Source organism: Suricata suricatta, chromosome X (genome assembly GCF_006229205.1).
Source record: "Suricata suricatta isolate VVHF042 chromosome X, meerkat_22Aug2017_6uvM2_HiC, whole genome shotgun sequence".
In the NCBI taxonomy this organism is placed as follows: domain Eukaryota; kingdom Metazoa; phylum Chordata; class Mammalia; order Carnivora; family Herpestidae; genus Suricata; species Suricata suricatta.
In genome coordinates, this window is record NC_043717.1 from 5812252 (window position 1) to 5832764 (window position 20513).

The 20513-nt window shown below is 56.3% G+C and overlaps 1 protein-coding gene across 5 annotated transcripts in view; it reads left to right on the top strand.

Annotated features, from left to right (window-relative positions):
* Nucleotides 1-20513, top strand: part of TBL1X (transducin beta like 1 X-linked) — a 137411-nt gene that overhangs the window by 113453 nt on the left and 3445 nt on the right. For all 5 annotated transcript variants that reach the window (XM_029929588.1, XM_029929589.1, XM_029929592.1 and 2 more), the window contains 11 exons: nt 51-315; nt 2314-2446; nt 2805-2946; nt 3477-3540; nt 3655-3752; nt 7349-7409; nt 12374-12495; nt 15717-15791; nt 16129-16256; nt 18334-18499; nt 20306-20407. In XM_029929588.1, the coding sequence (XP_029785448.1) occupies nt 51-315; nt 2314-2446; nt 2805-2946; nt 3477-3540; nt 3655-3752; nt 7349-7409; nt 12374-12495; nt 15717-15791; nt 16129-16256; nt 18334-18499; nt 20306-20407 (1356 nt within the window). The remainder of the gene's footprint in view (nt 1-50; nt 316-2313; nt 2447-2804; nt 2947-3476; nt 3541-3654; nt 3753-7348; nt 7410-12373; nt 12496-15716; nt 15792-16128; nt 16257-18333; nt 18500-20305; nt 20408-20513) is intronic.

Consider the following 20513-nt stretch of genomic DNA (forward strand, 5'->3'; position numbering starts at 1 on the left):
GCTGGCTCCCCCGTGGGCACTGACAGCCGCGCCCTGTGCTCTCCCTGCAGGATGGCACAGTGTTCGACGGCCGCCCCATAGAGTCCCTGTCCCTGATCGACGCGGTGATGCCCGACGTGGTGCAGACGCGGCAGCAAGCCTTCCGGGAGAAGCTTGCTCAGCAGCAGGCCAGCGCGGCGGCCGCGGCAGCAGCATCGGCGGCAGCGGCCACAGCGACGGCGGCCCCAGCGACCCCGGCGGCTGTTGCCCAGCAGCACCCACCAAAGAACGGCGAGGCCACGGTGAACGGGGAGGAGAACGGAGCCCACGCGATAAGTACGTGCGCTGGCCGCGGCCCCGCTCCGTCTGCGCGAGTGGGAAGACCTTCCAGGTCACCCGCTGGACGGTTCTCAGAGCGGTGCTGTTCGGTGCTCCGAAGGGCTTCCGCTCTGGTTTCGGGGAGTCCTCAGACAGGTGGTCTGGACGCACGTAGCCCTGATTTTAGGAAACCGTGTTCCTCCAAGAGCTGGTTCATACAACCGTGTGATTATTGTCTGATGTCAGAGGGTATTGCTTGTGGAGGCCGTGGGTCTTGTCATTCAGCCTCCTGGGCTGAGCAGGTTCAGTGTTGATCTGCTAGAATAGTCCAGCCCGCAGATCGGCCCAAGTTCCTATGCAGACAACCTGACTCCTCTCTCATCTGCCGCTTCCAGACTCAAAGACTGCCCACGGGCTGAGTTCAAAGCGTGTGTGCATGCATGCGTGTGTTCTTAATTTTTTTAATGCTTATTTATTTTTCAGAGAGAGACTGGGTGTGAATGTGGGAGGGGCAGAAAGAGGGAGACAGAGAATCTGAAGCAGGCTCCAGGCTCCGAGCTGTCAGTGCAGAGCCCAGTGCGGGGCTCGAACTCTAGAACCGTGAGGTCATGAGCTGAGCTGAAGTTGACGATTAAATGACTGAGACTCCCAGATGCAGCGGAATTCCTTTTAAATCTTAACAAAATGTAGAGGAGCATGGCCGCGTACAGACGTGCACACTCTTAAAGCACGCTGGCCATGCACACGGAGAGCCTTCAATTCAGGGGTCCCTCTGGGTGGCCTTCCACACTCGGAGGAGGCTCCCGGCCTCCTCCTCCCTGGCACGTTGTCCTCTCTGGCTTGGTTCCCTTGGTTCCCAGAAGCCTGCTGCCCCCTGCAGTTTGTGGTCCTGCTGCAAGGCAGGTGGAAGCCGGAGCGCGGTGTCTGAATTCTGTGCTGACCTTCCAGAGCCTTTCCTCTCCTGCCACTTGGAAGGAAAGCGGCCAGCTTCCGGGATGGCTGTGTTGAGGGTGGCATTTAGCATGGCTGGCATCCGCCGTCAGCAAGCGCCCTCGGGAGCTCAGAACCCAGATCCCGTGCTTCGCCCAGGGCAGACTCCTACATTGGGGCTCCGAGAGCTCCCAGCCCTGGACTCCCGTGAACGTGACGGGGGCTGCAGGCAGCACGTGCAGGGTGGCGGCGTTCAGAACCGTGATGTGTGTTCCGGTAGGAGCTGCACAAAGAGGTGATGCCTCAGGGGCGCCTGGGGGGCTCCGTCGGTTTAAGTGCCCAACATGGTCTCAGGATCTCACAGTTCATGGTTCAAGCCCTGCATCGGGCTCCGCAATGTCAGTGAATTCTTGGAATTCCCGCTCTTCCCTCTGTCTCTGACCCATAGCCCTGACTCCTGCTTGCTTTCTCCCTCAAAATAAATACATGTAAAAAAAACAAAATCCCAGAAGCGATGCCTCAGAAAGGTAGGTAACATGACTTGTCCGGAAAATAGCAACCTGCAGGCTCTAGCTGGTTCTCATCATTGCTCCCCAGTGTCGTGGTGGGGGTGGTTAGGCATTAGCCTGGCCCTCGTTATGAAAAATAAGGAAATTTTTATTTCACTGTCAAATTCTGCGACTGTCGAAATGAGGAAATATAATGTATTTACGTTACACAAGAGCCATGGTTTACTTATGATCATCAAAGGTAGTACAACCGGGGCGCCTATGGGCTCAGTCGGTTGAGCCTCCGGCTTCGGCTCAGGTCAGATCTCGCGTTCGTGGGTTCGAGCCCCGCGTCAGGCTCTGTGCTGACAGCTGGCTCAGAGCCTGGAGCCTGCTTCCGGTTCTGTGTCTCCTTCTCTCTCTGCCCCTCCCCCTCTCATGCTCTGTCTCTCTCTGTATCAAAAATAAATAAAACATTAAAAGAAAAGGTAGTACAACCAAGTACATAAAAAGAGGGTGTTTCTAAGACTCAGGTGCCCCCAAGAAACCGTTTCTTTTACACTGGTCAGCACGTGTCTCTTCCTGTTTCTGACCACAGATAATCATTCGAAACCCATGGAAATAGACGGGGACGTCGAGATTCCACCCAACAAAGCCACAGTGCTTCGGGGCCACGAGTCCGAGGTGTTCATTTGTGCCTGGAACCCTGTCAGCGATCTCCTGGCTTCAGGGTAAGGGTGCCAGGCGGCGGGGGCTGCGGAGTCTGGGGCTCCCAGGGGCCCCCTCTTCTCTGGAATGAGTGCCGCCCTTCTTTGTGTGCCGAGCGAGGCCTGGGGCTCTCGGCGCGGCACCGGTGCCCCGGGCGGTGAGGACCGCCTCAGTCCGGGCTGTGTTCTCAGCGGGGTGGGCAGCACCGCAGGCGTGCGTTACGTCACCGAGAGCCGCAAACCCCGAGACGGGGGACCAGAGCCAGCAGGCGGGATTCAGAAGACACCAGGCCAGAGGACCCGCCGCGGGCAGCCCGGCGGTCTGATGGCCTCGTCGCTGCCTGACCAGGACGCTGAGTGCGAGCGCGTGTTCCTTCTGCAGGTCCGGAGACTCGACCGCCAGGATATGGAACCTTAACGAAAACAGCAACGGGGGCTCCACGCAGCTCGTGTTGAGGCACTGCATACGCGAGGGAGGCCACGACGTCCCCAGCAACAAAGACGTGACCTCGCTGGACTGGAACGTAAGCACCCGCCCCCCAGAGCACGCGGGGGCCTGCCTCGGTGCGCGCACTGGGGGTCTCGACGGCCCCCTCCCGTCGTGAAGCATGACCAGCCTGCTGGTTTTTCCGGGGAGCCCGTTCCGCTGGCGGAACGCAGGGAAGGGACGTGCCCCCTCGCTCTCGGGACAGCGTGCGTCCTGGGCGTGGGCGGCCGCGGTTCTTCGCGCCCTCTGGACGCCTTCCCCTTCTGTACGTGCAGACGCGCTTCCACAAGCTTCCTTAGGCCCCGCTGTCCTCACGGTCCGTACAGGAGTTTCGGTCGTGCCACCGGGGCAAGGGTGACAGTGCCTCCCTGTCCCTGCGCCCCTCATTCAGTAGGTCCCATTGTGGGTTCAGAGCAGTGCAGGCGGCCCGAGGCTGGTGCGTCTCCCCCGGGAGCCGCTCCTGCTGGGGGAGCAGCCTCGGCCTGGGATTAGCTGAGGGGCCGTTGTTGCCCCACGCCTCGCCCGCTGAGCGGTCATCGCTGGTGTCTGTTTCTTCCTGGCCCGCAGAGCGACGGGACGCTGTTAGCCACGGGCTCCTACGATGGTTTTGCAAGAATATGGACGGAAGATGGTGAGCCCGGCCTCCCTGGCGTGGGGTGCGAGGAGGCGTGCCCTGGCCTGGGATCCTCCAGTGAGCCGACCTTGGCCTGGAAGTCAACCTGTCTGTTGTTTCCTTACGAAACAGGTAACCTGGCCAGCACCTTAGGACAACATAAAGGCCCCATCTTTGCCTTGAAATGGAACAAGAAGGGGAATTACATTTTGAGTGCCGGTGTAGACAAAGTGAGTATTAGCTTAACAGAGGTCTCTCTGATCTCTAGATGCTTATTTATTTTTAATCTCTGGATAACAGCAGGAGGTTGGTTGGTTTGTTTAATGTCGAGCCTTTCTGATTCTCCTTAAGATAGCAAAAGAGGTCTTTTAGGGTTTGTTTTTGTGCCTTCAATCTTACTATTCATTTTTTTTTTTTTATTCTTTTAATGTCTTTGAGAGACAGAGAGCAAGTGGGGAAGGGGCAGAGAGTAAAGCAGAGCTGGGCACGTCCCTGTCAGCCTCAGAATGGATGTGATGGGGTCAAGGCCGAGCGGCTGCAGCACCCAACCATCTAGAAGCCGTGAGTGGGCAAGGAATCAGGCAGTGTAGACGTCATCTGGCTGTGAGTCTGAACCGTTCCTCTGGGTTGTTTCCTCAGCTGCCCAGAGCGGGGAATCCTGACCCCCAGGAACAGGGAACGGATGGTCGGGTCACTCCTGACAGGCGGCAGGAACTTGAAGTCTTTGCTGTGGACAAGTCCTATCCAGAAATAGAAACAGACGGGGAAGAAAAGTGTCCTCAGAGCGCTTTGTGTTTCTCCGCCCGGAAACCGGGTGTGAAATCTCTCCTTGTGCTTGGTTTCCACAAGGCTTTCTTTCTTTCTTTTTTAACATTTCTTTATTTTTGAGAGACAGAGCACGAGCAAGGGAGGGGCAGAGAGAGAGGGAGACACAGAATCTGAAGCAGGCTCCAGGCTCTGAGCTGTCAGCACAGAGACCAATGCTGGGCTTGAACCCACGGTCTGTGAGATCGTGACCTGAGCTGAAGTTGGACACTTAACCGACTGAGCCCCCCAGGCGTCCCTCCCCAGGGCTTTCTTTACACCTTCATACTGACGTCAGGATCATTTGAGAACCTTGTTAAGTTACTGCTTCATGTTCATTCCGGTTCTAAAGTTAACGTAAAATAGTAGCCATGACTTACAGTTCCTGATGTGGGTCTAAGATATCTACTCTCTGGCCCTTGATGGAAAATGTGTGCTGACCCCCAGGCTGGAGTATAATCCTCCCTCCCTCCCCCTCCCCCTCCCTCCCCTCCCCTCAGCCAGGAGACCCTTCATTGGGCCCTGGCAGTGCAGGAGGGAATGCTGAACCGTGCTGAGTGCCGGGGTTGGCGCCCTGCATGTTCTCCTGCAACCTCCGCCCTGTTTTCTCCGAGGTGTTCTAGTCCACACGGGACACAGGCATGCGTGCCGCCGACACACACACCTACACACACAGCACTCTGTCCAGTGGTGGACAGTCGTCCACGCTGCCGATTGGATTATAAAAACGATTTGTGCAAATGACCGCTTGCCTTTGACAAGACTGTAACCGTTGTGTGTGTCAGCCAACTTCGTGCTCCCAAGATCGGGGGCGGACTCTGTGTCGCCCCGTTTCAGAGACCCACCGGTACCGGGAGCAGGCCCACAGGCTTCCAGAAGGGTTCTGAGGGGCGCCTGGGGGGCTCAGTCAGTTAAGCCGCCGACTTCGGCTTAGGTCATGCTCTCGCCATTCGTAGGTTCAAGCCCACGTCGGGATCTGTGCTGACAGCTCAGAGCCTGGAGCCTGCTTCAGATTCTGTGTCTCCCTCCCTCTCTGCCTCTCCCCACTCGTGCTGTTTCTCTCTGTCTCAACAATGGAGAAAACAAACAAACAAAAAAAGATATAAAAAAATATTTTGGAAAAAAATAATCACATTTGGAATTCGATTTGTCTTCGGGTCCTACACTCTTTTACGAGTGGCTACGTTAGAAAAAGAGCTGCATGACGGGCGGAAGGGTGCATGGCTGGCTCAGTCAGGAGCACAGGACTCTTACTCTCCAGGTTTTGAATTCAAGCCCTACTTGGGTGTACAAATGACTTAAAAATAAAATTTTTTTTGGCCTCCCCCACCAAAAATGAAATTAAAAAAAAATTAATTGGTCTAGAGCTGGCCCCAAACGTCAAGAACTAAGTTTCGAAGATACTTGGCTACTCTGTTTCCTCCACGAATTTCTGCAGTTAACGGAAAGTAGAAGCAGTTTTTCTTAAAATGTTTCCTTTTTTAAAAAAATTTTAAATGTTGATTTATTTTTTTTTTTATTTTTTTTTAATGTTTTATTTATTTTTGATACAGAGAGAGACAGAGTATGAGAGGGGTAGGGTCAGAGAGAGAGGGAGACACAGAACCGGAAGCAGGCTCCAGGCTCTGAGCTAGCGGTCAGCACAGAGCCCGACGCGGGGCTCGAACCCACGAACGTGAGATCTGACCTGAGCCGAAGCCGGAGGCTTAACCGACTGAGCCACCCAGGCGCCCCAAATGTTGATTTATTTTTGAGAGGTAAAGAGAGCATGAGCAGGGGAGGGGCAGACGGGGGGAGACACAGAATCCCAATCAGCTCCAGGCTCCGAGCTGTCATCACCGAGCCCGACGCAGGGCTCGAACCCATGAACCATGAGATCGTGACCTGAGCCGAGGTCAAGAGCCGGACGCTTAACTGACGGAGCTCCCCACGCGCCCCAAAGCGAAATCTTTCTTTAGTTCCGCAGACAGGAAGGTGGAAAGGTTTCAATTAAGGTGAAAGGTCCAGACTTAACTTCAGGAGTGCTCATTGAGGGGCCTCTGGTTCTTCCCTGAGTGTCTTCCCGAGGTCAGGAAGTTCCTAAGAACCCAGGGGGTTCACAGGTTTGCTTCCCGGGGGGAGCTCGTTTTCTCTCCCTACTTCTAGGCCCGTGAACTGGTGCCTGACCCCAGTGTCACAACTTCTGTGCGGAATCGAGGACCCTGCTTCCTGGGCTGATGGCCACTGGGTCAGGAGTGGCAGCCTCGGTAGATCTGTGTTTGGGAAAGTGCCAGAAAGGCGCTTACTTAGTTGCAGGTTTTTCAGCACGTTTCCACGTCGGGGATGAGGAATCGTCCCCACCCGTCGGGCCGGAGTATCGGGAACGGATGCAGGGACCGCCCGCAGCACAAGGGGCCGCCGAGTGCCCACAGTGTCGCCATCCAGCCTGTTGGGCATAAAACACGCCCGCTGGACTCCAAAACTCTAGAGGCAGACAGAAAGCCAAATCATGTCATTAATGTCTGCTGATTGCATATTGAAACAATATTTTGGCCACACTGGAGTGAAATAAAATGTATTGACAAAATTAGTTTTACTGATTTCTTGTTCCTTGTTTTCTTTCTTTCTTTTTTTTTAATTAATGTAGTCACCAGGTAATTAAAGACGGCCTATGTGGCTCACAGTCTCTCTTTAGGACAGTGCCAGTTTAGAAAGAAGGGGTTGTTCACGCTCTTTTTTTAATTTTACATTTATTTATATTTCAGAAGCAGAGACAACAGAGCACAAGCAGGGGAGGGGCAGAGGGGGAGGGAGACACAGAATCTGAAGCAGGTTCTAGGCTCTGAGCTGTCAGCACAGAGCCCGACGCGGGGCTTGAACTCACAAACTGTGAGATCATGACCTGAGCCCGAGTCAGCTGCTTAACCGACTGAGCTGCCCAGGTGGGCTGCTCACGGTCTTTTCTTGCATGTTAAATTTTTCTAGAGAAATCTTTTGGTGAAGAAGAGTTCCTAACTTCTCCTTTTTGTTTTGCGGAGCACAGACAACGATAATTTGGGATGCCCACACAGGAGAAGCCAAACAACAGTTTCCATTTCATTCCGGTGAGTTTGTTTTTGGCTTGGTTTTTGTTTTTTAATTCAGAAATACTAATTCAGAGCAACTCAGTGTCCCTCACAGTACTCATGCCACGGAATGGAGCTGATGGAGGGAAGCATGTTGCCAACCACAGAACCAGTGTGGGCGTCTTTGCCCTGCTGTCCCCAAGGTGACGCTGTGTGGGGTTCCCTGAGACCACACCCAGAGCCCCAAGTTCCCTGGGACAGCTCCCAGGGCTTGGCAGGTACATGTCCTCAGGGGTCAGATGGATGACAGGGAGAAGACACAAAGCAAAATCGGACAAAAGGCTCCGGAAGTGAAACCCAGAGCTTTCCAAGGGTCCTCCCCTCGGGGAGTCACACAGCACATGTCTGACACCCCGCAAACCCGGTGTGACAGCACGTGTGAACAGTCATCTATCAGGAGAACTCCGTAACACTCCCTGCCTGGGGGCTTCATTCATTATTGTTTTTATTCTGGAGAGAGAGCAGGAGCAGGGGAGAGGGATGGGGGGGTAGGGGTCCCAAGCAGGCTCCACACTCAGCACGGAGCCCAGTGCAGGGCTTGATCCCATGACCCTGGGATGATGCCCTGAGTCGAAATCAAGAGTAAGATGCTCAAGCCACTGAGCCATCCAGGGGCCCCTCAATGCCTAAGCGTTTTAAATTTTTATTATTTTTTAAAATGTTTACTTTTGAGAGAGTGTGCATACACGTGAGCAGGGGAGGGTCAGAGAGAGGAGGACGGAGGATGGAAGCAGGCTCCGAGCCGTCAGCATAGAGCCTGATGTGGGGCTTGACCTCCTGAGCCAGGAGATCATCACCTGAGGCGCCGCTTACCCGACTGAACCACCCGGGCGCCCGTCGCCTGCGGTTTTTAACTGGGGCTGGTCTTGCAAGCAGCCGCTGCTTGGCGCATGCCCAGACTCCCGGAAGGAAAGCAGGGGTTCAGCATACGTTGTGCTGTGGGCACAGCTCAGGCAGAGAACAGCATGCCCGTCGGTGGAGTGGCGGAAGCCTCTGGGCATCCTGGCTCCCCATCTTGGGCCAAGGACCAGCCTTGCCAGCACGTCCCACAGAGAGCGGCGTCGGGTCCGCGATGGTCCGTCTTCCCGCACAGCCTCGTGGCCCTCACCCTGTCCCTGCTGGGGTTAGGGTCATAACCCGGCCACACATGGGCAGCGGGGTCTGGAGATTTTCAGTTTTCCAGATTCTCACCTGCCCCTCCGTGCTCTGTTTAAGTTCAGTCTTCCGGTCAGATGCGGCCTGAAGTCCAGGGCAGACAACCCCCTCCCAGAACGGACGGACTGCTAGGAAGACTGGCCTAAACTGGACTGGACGGGGTAGATGCCACTTCCCTCCACAGGAAATGTCTCTCTGCGTTGAGGGAATCTCTGAGAAACGGGTGGAGCATTGTGTGTTGTATCTGAGTTCCGGAGGGGGCGCTCAGCAGGCAGGCCTGCGGTGTGGTCCGGGGGCCTGGGGAGGCGCCACACGCTGGTCGTGGGCCCTGTCAGGAGCTGGCTGAGCCAGAGATTCCCATGAGGCAGGACTGGGCATTCAAAAAAATTTATTTAACATGTGTTTATCTCAGAGAGAGAGACAGAGTGGAAGCAGGGAAGGGGCAGAGAGAGAGGGAGACACAGAATCTGAACAGGCTCCAGGCTCTGAGCTGTTAGCAAAGAGCCCGACGCAGGACTTGAATTCACAAACTGGGAGATTATGACCTGAGCCGAAGGCACATGCACAGCCGACCGGGCCCTGTGGAGCGGGGGAGGGGCGTGCGCTAGGGGATATTGACCGTTAGGCTAAACTACTGCACGATCACATTGTGGGCAGCCGTTGGCACCATCCAGTTCCGGAATACTTGCACCCCCACAAGAAAGGAAATCCCTTCTCCATCAGGAGGTCCCTGTCCTGGGGGCGCCTGCGCGGCTCCATCAGTTGAGCATTGACTTCAGCTCAGGTCATGATCTCACGGTTTGTGAGTTCGAGCCCTGTGTTGGGCTCTATGCTGACAGCACAGAGCCTGCTTGGGATTCTCTCTCCCTCGCTCTTCTCCGCATCTCCCCCGTACTCCATCACTTGCTTTCTCAAAATAAAATTACCAAAAAAAAAAAAAAAAAAAACAGAAGAAGAAATTGCTCTCCCTGCCCGAGCCCCTGGTGACCTCATCTGCAGGATCCGTGAGTGTTCCCGTATGCTCGGGACCTGTGCTCCAGACACACAGCGAAGTCAGAGGAAGCAGGACCGTCGTTGGGGCTCCTTCCCCTGGTGTCGTCTGTCGTAAACGCCCACGGCGTCCCGACCTGTGTCGTGGGGGAGGATCCAGTAACACGGTGACAGCCGTGGAGTATGAAGCACGCACCTCCATGTGACGTGAGAGATCTCTGGAACACAGCAGCTCTGGATCCTACTTCTCAGACACAAAGACGGCCAAGAAGGACGTGCACAATGTTCGTCCAACACTGTGAAGAATTCGTTTATGAAGGTTTTCGGCAGAATATAACATTCCCCAAAGCATTTCTAAGACTGTATGGAAAGGCTTTCTGTCCCACGGGCCCAAGAAGACCGCGGACCACGTGTTATGTATTGAGAGACCTTCCCACTGGTGACTTTGCTCCCCATGAGGTAGACGTGTAGCCCCTTGCTCCGTGAAGTTCGAGGCGTGATTTGCTGTTTATTAGAGTCCAGCAAAGTGTAGCGACTTCAAGGTGGAGACACCGAACAAGAGGACCTACGGTCTTTTTCAGGGCAAAACGCAGGCAGCGCGAGCTTGTAGGGAGCAACCTTCTGCAGCATTCAGAGGCTCTGTATTTGTGGGTTGATCTGAGACATTGCTCTGCCCCAAGAGGTCCCCCGATGGACACCTGGTCGCAGGGCCGCCCTCCAGCACCGTCAGTGGGAAGCGCAGCTCCGAGCCCCGGTGCAGAGACCCCTCGGCGGTCAGAAGGAGCAAATGACCAGTAAACCGTTGGTGGTGCGTGACGACTTACAGACCTCAAGGGTGTTCTGCGGAGTGAAGAGAAGCAATCAGCAGAGGTCACCTGCTCTGTGATTCCATTATACACAACCTTCTTGAGACGGTGAAATTTTATTATTTTTTTAATGTGTATTTTTGAGAGCGAGGCAGGGGGGAGAGGAAACAAGCAGAGGAGCGGCAGAGAGAGGAAGACGCAGAATCCCAAGCAGCTCCAGGCTCCGAGCTGTTTGCACAGAGCCTGACATGGGGCTCGAGCCCACCAACCACGAGATCATGACCTGACCCAAAGCCCACGCTGAATCCACTGAGCCCCCCAGGTGCCCTGTGAGGATGAAAGTTTAGATTGGAGAACAGATCAGTGGAGCCCACGTCCAGGGATGGCGCGGGGTGGGGGCTTGGAAGGGGTGCAGGGGAGCTCCGTGACGGCCAGACGGTTGTGGGTCTTGCTGGGGAGGCGGTCGCCCGGAGCCGCCTGTGAGATGAAACGGCGTGGCCCGTGTGCGCGGTGCACCGTCGGCTTGCTGGTCTGGACCCTGCGCCACAGGGCCGGGAAATCCCACATTGCGGGCCCTGGACAAACCGTAATATTTCAAAGTCAGACTTAAAGAAAAAACAAACCGCAGAGAAAGCCAGGCAAGCCTGGAGTGCTGGTTGCTGAACCCCATCGGCCTCTCCGCGGGCAGGGAGGGCACACAGATGCCAGAACACCTTGGTACCCACACTGCACGGTGAGGGTACACTGGGGGCCCCCAGGGTCCTGGTGACAGGCTGACCCACCGTGCGGCCAGCCCCCTAAGTACAGAGGGTCCCCTCTTTCAGGTGGCAAGCGCTGGCAGATGTTCATTTTTATGAGCAGGTGCCAGGCAATGTCCCCTGCGTGTCCACCAGATTGTCCTGTTCCCAGGCCTGTGAGTCGCGAGGCAGGCACAGTGCAGAGAGTGGCCCGGAACTCGGGATGTGGCGGGGGCGGGGTAGGCGAAGCCGCTGGGGTCTCGGGCTCACGGCCACGCGGGGGCTGTTGCACCACCTGCCGGGCGCACGGGGGACATGGGCCGGGAACCGTGGAGAAACCCCGAGGCACGCTGCTGCAGGCAGAACGAAGAGACGCTCTCCGCTCCTGGAAAAGCCCGTGTGCGCCCCCACCCACAGCATCCGCTCCGGGGTGAGCCCCGCCCACGGCGTGGAGGGCTGCCTGGGCGGGGGGAGGCGCAGTCCGGTTGTGAGCCCAGCCTGAGCGAGCTGCGGGCTCCTCCGGGCTGAGGTGCACGTGCCTTTAAAAGAAACACGGGACACGGTGGTGGTATTGATCGAGTGGGTGGTAAGAACTTGGCGATCAGAGGCTCGGAGGAAGCTAACCACTCTTCCTGGAAGGGAGAAGTCCAGAGCAGCAAGGATGCCGCGTAGTGTGAGGGGGGAGAGCCGTGGGGCATAGGGGGGCCATCGCCAGCCCCCAAACCCTCAACAGAGCTCTTGGGGCTCCAGGCAAACCCCGCGAGTCAGAAAGGGTGTCCATCTCAAGTACAGTTGTGTCCCCAAAGGGCTAAGTACCCTCCAGTTGGTGGGATGCATTGATGTGTTGCAGACGATTTTTAATAATCGAGGTCTGTTGAACGTAGGACGTGGAACCTTTTCCGTCTCCTCTTGTCCTCTCTCAGACAAGTCCAGTCAGCCCGCACCCCAGTGACGTTCCTGGAGGCAGCAAGGGGCAGGTTCCCGCCTCTGCTTTCTGACCGGGTCAGGGGGGCTGGAGGCTCGTGCCACAGGGCGCGTGGACCGTCACGGGGTCCCTCCAGCGCGTCCGCTCATCACATGTGCAAGAAGGGGTCTCTAAGGTCTACGGGGAAGAGCGGCCGTGTTCACACTGGGAAGGGTTCTGTGCTGTTTGTAGATCAGGCTTCTTGCAACTCTGCTTTAATTGTGTAAAATCCCCTGAGCTCTGGGCACCACCGGTAAATGCGAATGTCGCCCGCTGTCCCCCGCCATCCAGCCCCCGCCCTCGACGTAGACTGGCAGAGCAACACTACCTTTGCCTCCTGCAGCACGGACATGTGCATTCACGTCTGCAGACTGGGCTGCGACCGCCCCGTCAAGACCTTCCAAGGACACACGGTGAGTATGAGCTCCGGGCACCGGCCTCTGGTCCCGGAGGCCCTGCTGGGAGGGGGAGCGCGGCCCCTGCGCCCGGGGCTCAGGTCCTGGGGCGGGCCTCCTTCAGCCCTTGGCTGCCTGGGCCGCTGTGGCGTCGCTGGTGGTTGGATTTAACCCAGTTGAGGGGCAGGCGGTGGAGGAAACACTGGCTCTCTGAGAGCAATCAGAGGTCTGCTTGAAAGTAGTTATAAAAATGTACAAAGACGTAAAGGAAAGGACGCTTGGAATGAATGGATCAATGGGGAGTGTCAGCAGGGAAAGAAAACCATATTCTAAAAAAGCAGCCCAGTGGAGATGTGAGAACGGAGGGGTATGACCTCTGAAATTGAAATCTTAATGAGGTGGGGGAAAGGGGGGACGGGGTACAACAGCGGATAGGAGGCTGCAGAAAGTTCGTGAGCCTCGACTGACATCGTAGAAATTAGCCAACTTAACCAATACAGGATTGAACAAGCTTTTTTTTTTTTTTTTAACATTTATTTATTTTTGAGAGACAGCATGAGCTGGGGAGGGGCAGAGAGAGGGAGACACAGAATCCCACGCAGACTCCAGGCTCTGAGCTGTCAACAGACTCCGAAGTGGGGCTCGAACTCCCGAAGCATGAGGTCGTGACCTGAGCTGAAGTTGGACCATTAACCCATGGGTTAAGCATCGGAGCCCCCCAGGCGCCCTGAATAAACTTTCTAACAGATGCTTACTGACCTGGGGAGCGGATGAAGCACTCTGGCACATTTGTGCCGCGCAGAGAGAGAGAACGGAACTGAAAACATGTTTGAAGCAGGAACGACCACCTTGTCCTCAGTTTGGTGGAAAATAATGAATCCAGGTCAAGATCTCTGTAGCCTCCGAACCCGTTCCCATCAGCCCTCTTGGCAGACCTGCCAGGGGACAAAGGCTGCCGTCCCCAGACCTTGCTTATTTCCACACTTGTCGCCTTTGCCAGCTTCTGTCCCTACGGGTCCTTGCTTCTAGAAGCGGAGGCATCGACTGTCCTGTTAGCATCTCGCTGTGTCTCTGAACCGACCATCTTTATTTTGCTCCTTTCTTCCTGTGTCTCCTCTCCCCTGAGACTGTCGCCAGGCTTTTGCTAGAAGTCTTGGCGACTTCCAGCTGTCCCACTGCGGACTCTGTCGCCATACATCTTCAGGTGTAGTGGAGCCTGTTTCCTCCCGAGACCCTAGGAGCACCCTAGTAACTGTGGCAATTGTGACTTGGGCTGCAGAGGCACGGAGTGGGCCCCCCCTCCGGGGAAGGGCTTCACTCCGCGCTAGAGGACCGACAGATGGCTCTAGCCGGGGACAGTCTGGGAGTCCGGCTCTGCGCTGCTGGCCCTAAGCGACCACCCATAGGGTAGACCGAGCCCGCCCAGCTGCCCTGTGCCGCCGAGCCTGTCCCCTGGAGGAGCGCCTCTCACTGGGCACCGGGGTCTGAGTGCGTCCCAGACCCGATCTGTCACGTCCCTGTGGGCCGTGCACCTGCGCACGCCGTCTGCGCCCAGCCTCTCAGCCCTCCCCTCGCCCCGCCAGCGGCCTGCCCCTGGGGCTCCCAGGCTTCCTTCCGCCCTTTTCTCCGGGCCATCCTGACACTGCCTGGAACACAGATGTGGCCGTGTCACTTCTCCGCTTCACACCCTTCAAAACGCAGTGTCCTTAACAAGTAGCCTGACCATAAAGTGTGTCCTCCAAACCCGAGCACTTAGGAATGTGAAATTAATTAGGAAGTCCATTGTGAGAATGAAATTAGTTGTTCGGCCTGGACGGCATGCACGAGGGACCCTCCCGGCACGCGGGGCCCCAGGCATCCGCTGGAAGGAAGGCTTGCTCCCGCCAGTCCCCTCAGCTCAGCGGGCCCCGCGCCCCTCCCCCAGCCCGGCCCAGGGTTGGCGCAGCGAGCCTTTTTTTTTTTTTTTTAAACATTTATTGGGGCGCCTGGGTGGCTCAGTCGGTTAAGCATCGGCTTTGGCTCAGGTCACGATCTCACAGTTCATGGGTTCAAGTCCCGCATCAGGCTCTGTGCTGACAGCTAGCTCAGAGTCTGGAGCCTGCTTCAGATTCTGTATCTCCCTCTCTCTCTGACCCTCCCCTGCTCACACTGTCTCTTTTTGTCTCTCAAAAATAAAAACAATAAATAAAATTTTTTAACGTTCATTTATTGAGAGACACAGAGCATAAACAGGGCAGGGTCAGAGAGAGAGGGAAACACAGGATCTGAAGCAGGCTCCAGGCTCTGAACTGTCAGCACAGAGACCGATGTGGGGGGTCGAACCCACAAACCCTGAGATCATGACCCGACTTGGAACTGAAGTCGGAGGCTCAACTGACAACCACCCAGGTGCCCCACGAGGGCCTTTGTAAATGCCTGTCCCTCGAATGTTTACCTTCAACCTCAGGGTCATCTGCCTACCCTCCATCTTGAAGGTCTTGAAGGCCCTGCACCCACATTCCTTTTTGCACCCCCCGCCCACGGTTCCGCTCCCTGCTACAATGTTGCACCTGTGCTGTGTGGCCGAGTCTTCTTCCCATGCTATTTGCTCTGGGTTTGGAGCTCTTTGCCATCCTCAAGGACTGTGTGTCTGTCTGTGTGTTTGTGGGTGTGTGTGTGTTCCTTACAGTTACCACTTGTGAGTCCAAGATTGCATGTATGTGTGCTGCTGTATTTAAGGTCATGTGCTCTTCACCCTGGGTTAACCCTCTTCAATCTTGTTCCGCCCCCCCCCCCCCCCCCCCCCCCCCCCCCCCCCCCCCCCCCCCCCCCCCCCCGCCCCCGCATCAGAAGGGAAGTTTCTGGCATGGATCTAGGCGGAAAGTAGCTGTGGTAGGAAAAGGACGCCAGAAAACGATTTTTAAAGTCATTTTGCAAATGGTCCTCCTGGTTTTATGTGCTGCCCCTGAATTGCCAGTAAATTCACTTGGCTCCCGCTAGTTGAGTTTTTCCCCTTAGCGAAATGTAGAAATGTAGATGAGGGTGGCTGGTTACGAGCGGCACGTGGTTGTGCTTTTATGCAAATGTGAAAGGCAGAGTCAGGAAAAGAGGGAAATAGAAGGAGGAAAAAGCATGGCTTCTCCCTCTGGGCTAAATGCAAATTAGGCTCTTGGTGGCGAGGACGGCGCGCTGCTGCCACCCAGTGGCCGGTTGTGGTATCTGCTCACAAGCCTTTCTTTTTAAACCCTTTGCTGTTTCAGAACGAGGTGAACGCCATCAAATGGGACCCTTCTGGAATGCTGCTAGCGTCCTGCTCGGATGACATGACATTAAAGGTACGGCCTTCTGAAAGCACGGGCGGTCTCCTCCCCGACAGTCCCGCGGATTCCGTGCACGGCTTGCACTCACTGCTCCCGGCTGCCCGCTTCTCCCCGCACTCTGCACTTTGTCCCCCTGGCTAAGTCGATGCCGCTGCGTCCACTGAACTCCTGTGTGTCCGCCCAGGGTCCTGCCGAGAGCCCTTGCCCGCAGTTTCTCCCGGGTGCGCCTCTGCACGGGGTGGCAAGCCTCCCGGGAGCCAGACGTGGGACCTCGGCTCCCAGGACGGGGATGCCGAGCACTCCTGGCTGCAGAAACGGCACGTGCTCCCACTGCTCCCGTTTTGTTCTCTAGATCTGGAGCATGAAGCAGGATGCGTGTGTCCATGACCTTCAGGCCCACAGCAAAGAGATCTACACCATAAAGTGGAGTCCCACCGGGCCGGCCACCAGCAACCCAAATTCCAACATCATGCTAGCAAGGTAAGGTAACGGGCACGCGCCCACGGCCTGGGTGCGCCTCCCCACAGCAGCCTCGCCAGCTGGCTCGGCCAGCCCCGTGGCCAGTGGGGGTGCTTTGGGTCCCGAGAGATGGGAACGCTTGCTGACGCGTGTGCAGATTGGCTTCCAGAGTGAATGCCGTGGTCAGCTCCCTCTGCGTGCTCCGCCAGACTACTGGGGGACCCCTCGCTGGAGGTTCAGGGTCACTTTAACCCGGCGCGGGTACGACAGACTGGGTGTGGCCGGCTCGGAGCGCCTGCTTTGGGGGAGCTGTGTTAAGACAGAAGGGGAGCAGAGTCGGGCGGGGGGGGGCGGGACACGTTGCGCTTGGTGAGCTGGTCCCCGCTCGGAGCAACCGCAGATGGCTCCCGGCTGTGGCCGGACCCCAGCCAACCGCTCCTGTCGTGACACCAGCATCAGGCGAGAGGAGTGGCTCCGCAGACCAGAATGGGCCACTGTGGGTGTAAGGGACACAGAGGTGGCCTCCCCGGACCGCCTTTAGGCCGCCCTCCAAAGAATCGCTTCACCGCGATGCCCGTTGGACCCCTTCGGGACTTAACGTTCTGCGCTGGGCATTGGGGTTTTAAAAGAATTTATTCAGAAAACGAGCCGAATTGATTTTGAGACTGAACACCGGGGCAGCTAGGGATCTGGAGGCCCCGGTCCGGCCGCGTGGGTGTGCCTGCATCTCCGGCAGGACAGGAGACCCGCCAGGGAGGATTCCGTACCGGGGACAGCCGTGGGCTCGTGCTGGGGGAGACGGGACTTGTGGTGCGAGTGACAGGTGACAGGCTCATGTCAAGCAGAAAGAACCTCCTCTCTGCAGTGGGGCGGGACAGGGGCGGAGCCTTGCTGAGCACCAAGACCTCTTGTTGCTGTGGGTGCCACATCTCAGAAAGTTCTAGAAGGAATGCCTCCATCTACTGAGAGGCTGAAACCAAAGGAATGTGAAGAACAGAATTGTCTTATTTCAAGTAATTGTCCTAAAATCCACTTAAATTACTACGCTAACACACTGAGATCCGTTTCTGATGGCCCGGAAGGTGCTTTTGTGTCCCGAGCATAAAGTACCTGGTCAGGGGAGGAGTTTTAAGGGAACAAAGCCTGAGCCGCTGGTGAGAGAAAGCACACCAGGTAACCGCCGTGAGACATGCGGTTCTTTTAAATATGAAAATAATTTTGAAGTTATTTTGAGCTCCAGTGTGGTTGCATATTTGGATGGAATTGTATTTTAATTCCTATTGGATCAAAAGTTTTATTGACTCAATCTTCTCTTTTCCCAGATTGTCAATATCATTTTAGTTGCTAACAGTAGATGTTGTTTTAAAATGCAGGAGAACTTTTTAACGTTTACTTTTAATGTTTTTATTTTGAGAGAGAGACAGAGCACGTACAGGGGAGGGGCAGAGAGAGAGGGAGACACAGAATCTGAAGCAGGCTCCAGGCTCTGAGCTGTCAGCACAGAGCCTGACGCGGGGCTCAAACCCATGGACTGTGAGATCATGACCTGAGCCGAAGTCGGAAGGTTAACTGACTGAGCCACCCAGGTGCCCCTAACGTCTGTTTTTTGAGAGAGAGTGCGTGCGTTAGCATGAGCAGGGTAGGGGCAGAGAGAGGGGGAGACACAGAATCCAAAGCAGACTCCAGACTCCCAGCTACTAGCACAGAGTCTGAAGCAGGGCTCGAACTCACAAGTGCCGAGATCCTGACCTGAGCCAAAGTTGGAGGCTTAACCAACTGAGCCAGTCAGGCACCCCTAATTGCAGGAGCATTTTAGAAATATAGTAAATATTATACAAGATTACTTATCATTCCTATCTTTAGAACATGCAGAAAGAAATTAACGTGGATCTCACTTTGTTTCAAGGAAAGAGGAAGAGAGTGGTTTTAGAACTATGGCCTTATTTTCAGTATTCCCGAGTCATCTTGGAAAAGCGCCCATTGGTTTTTCTCTCGAAACCTCAGAGCTTGTAAAGAAAAACCGTGATATCCGTTAAGCATCTTCCGGAAATAGAAACGGACGTGTTTCTCTGGTCACGTTTCTCTCCCGTCTTTCTAGCGCTTCGTTCGATTCTACAGTCCGACTGTGGGACGTGGAGCGCGGCGTTTGCGTCCACACGCTCACCAAGCACCAGGAACCTGTGTACAGCGTAGCTTTTAGCCCCGACGGGAAGTATTTGGCCAGCGGCTCCTTTGACAAGTGTGTGCACATCTGGAACACGCAGGTACTCCCGGCGGCGGGCACCGAGTCCTTCCCCAACACCCGACAGGGTTTGCGGGGGCCCCCGCCCTGAGCTGGGAAGTCTGTGCCACGGTGGCCTGGCCCCCCCCCCAGGGGACAGCCCTGCCTTGGACTTTGTCGAAGCCCCTCCATGAAACCTGCCACCTGCCTCGTCCTTTCCTTGGGCACAGTCGCCCCAGAAAAGTGTCATCCGGTCCTCCTCCGATCATGAGGGTTGGAGGGGGAGACGCCAGGCCAGCCCCCCGCTCCCGAGCCCCCCGCCGACCCCAGCTTCTCCGTGCACATCACGGAGGACAAAGGAGGATCGTTGGCTGTGCTCAGGCCGTTTAATGGTGTCTGCGTGAAACTATGTTTCGGTCGCAAAGGCTAGTCAGTGACGGGCTGTCGGCTTCCCGGAGGGACAAATGGGGTCACGGGGGGAGGCGCTGAAAATAGCCTGTGACCCATTTTGTTTGATCTTGGGGTGGATTAAATGCCCCCCTCCCCCTTTAATGTGACCTGCGTCCTTGACCCCCTTCGGCTTGGTTGACATTCGGCTGGATTTGCAGGCTCAAGTCCAGGCCCTCTTGTGGCAGGGGGAGGTGAGAGGAGCCAGGCTCCCAGGCATGGGGGTGCGGGGTCCACGTCCTCTCGCAGGGGGGAGGCGCCGCGTGCAGCCCACCTGACAGCCGCCGCGCCTCCCAGCCCCAGCTCGGCCCCCGGAACCGCACCCCGACCCCCAGGAACAGCGTGCTGGCGCCTGTTTGGGGGCAAACGGTAGGAATCGTGATGGGCAGGTCTGTCAAACCACCTCATTCGTGAGGTGCTGCCTGCCGTCAGGGACTCCACAGATCACGTCACCTCCTCTTTAGGAATCCCCAAACTCTGAGACATTTATGTTTTTAAAGACTTTATTTTACTAAGTAAACTGTCTACCCAGTGTGGGGCTCGAACTTACGACCCATCCAGGATCAAGAGTCGCATGCTCTACTGACTGAGCCGGCCAGGCGCCCCTTCTTTGAGATACCTTGTTTTCTATTTTTCTGTTAACGTTTTGTTTATTTTTTATTTTTGAGAGAGAGTGCGAACCAGGGAGGGCCACAGTGAGAGCGAGGGAAGGAGACACAGAACCGGAAGCAGGCTCCAGGCTCTGAGCTAGCTGTCCGCACAGAGCCCGAAGCGGGGCTCGAACCCATGAACTGTATGATCATGACCTGAGCTGAAGTCAGACGCTTACCCGACTGAGCCCCCCAGGCGCCCGTCTGAGACATTTTAAAGCTCACTTGAGTCCTCAGGGAGACAGGTGCCTTCTCTAAATATAAAAAAGTACGTAATCTGGTTGACCTGCTCCTTCCCATCTCCTAGGAACAGCTCGTCGTCTGGCCCGAGGGAGGCGTGACCTGTGCCATGTAGGCACCGCAGGTCCCTGAGGCTCCCGGTGGTAGGAAGTCTGGGAGGCGTGTGTTTACAGCTACCCGACCGTTTACTGAAAGCCGCTTTAATTTCTAGGTGTCGAAAATATGTGAGATGATGTGTCTGTGATGACAGTGCAGGAACCCATCCGGAGGGGCCTGCGCTAGTACATCCGTGTTTTGTTTGTAGTTTTCGCGAGACAGCGAGAGGGTGCACGAGCTGTGGGGGGGAGAGAGGATCTCCAGCTGGGCCTGGAGCCGCGTCTCACGACTGTGAGGCCATGACTTGAGCCCAAGCGGAGACTCGGAGGCAGGGCCGACCTGGGCGCCCCGCCTGCCACATCGGTGTTCCCAGTGTCCTGCGCCCTAAGTGATGGCTGCTCTGCTTTGCTTTGCAGAGCGGAAGTCTCGTGCACAGCTACCGGGGCACCGGCGGCATCTTCGAGGTGTGCTGGAACGCGCGCGGGGACAAAGTGGGCGCCAGCGCGTCCGACGGCTCTGTAAGCGGCGGAGGGGAGGGCAGGAGGACGGGCAGCCGGGCGGTGGGCACCCCACTGCACCTGCCGGGGGCGTGGCGGGCCCTGGGCTCTGAGCGCCTTGCACACC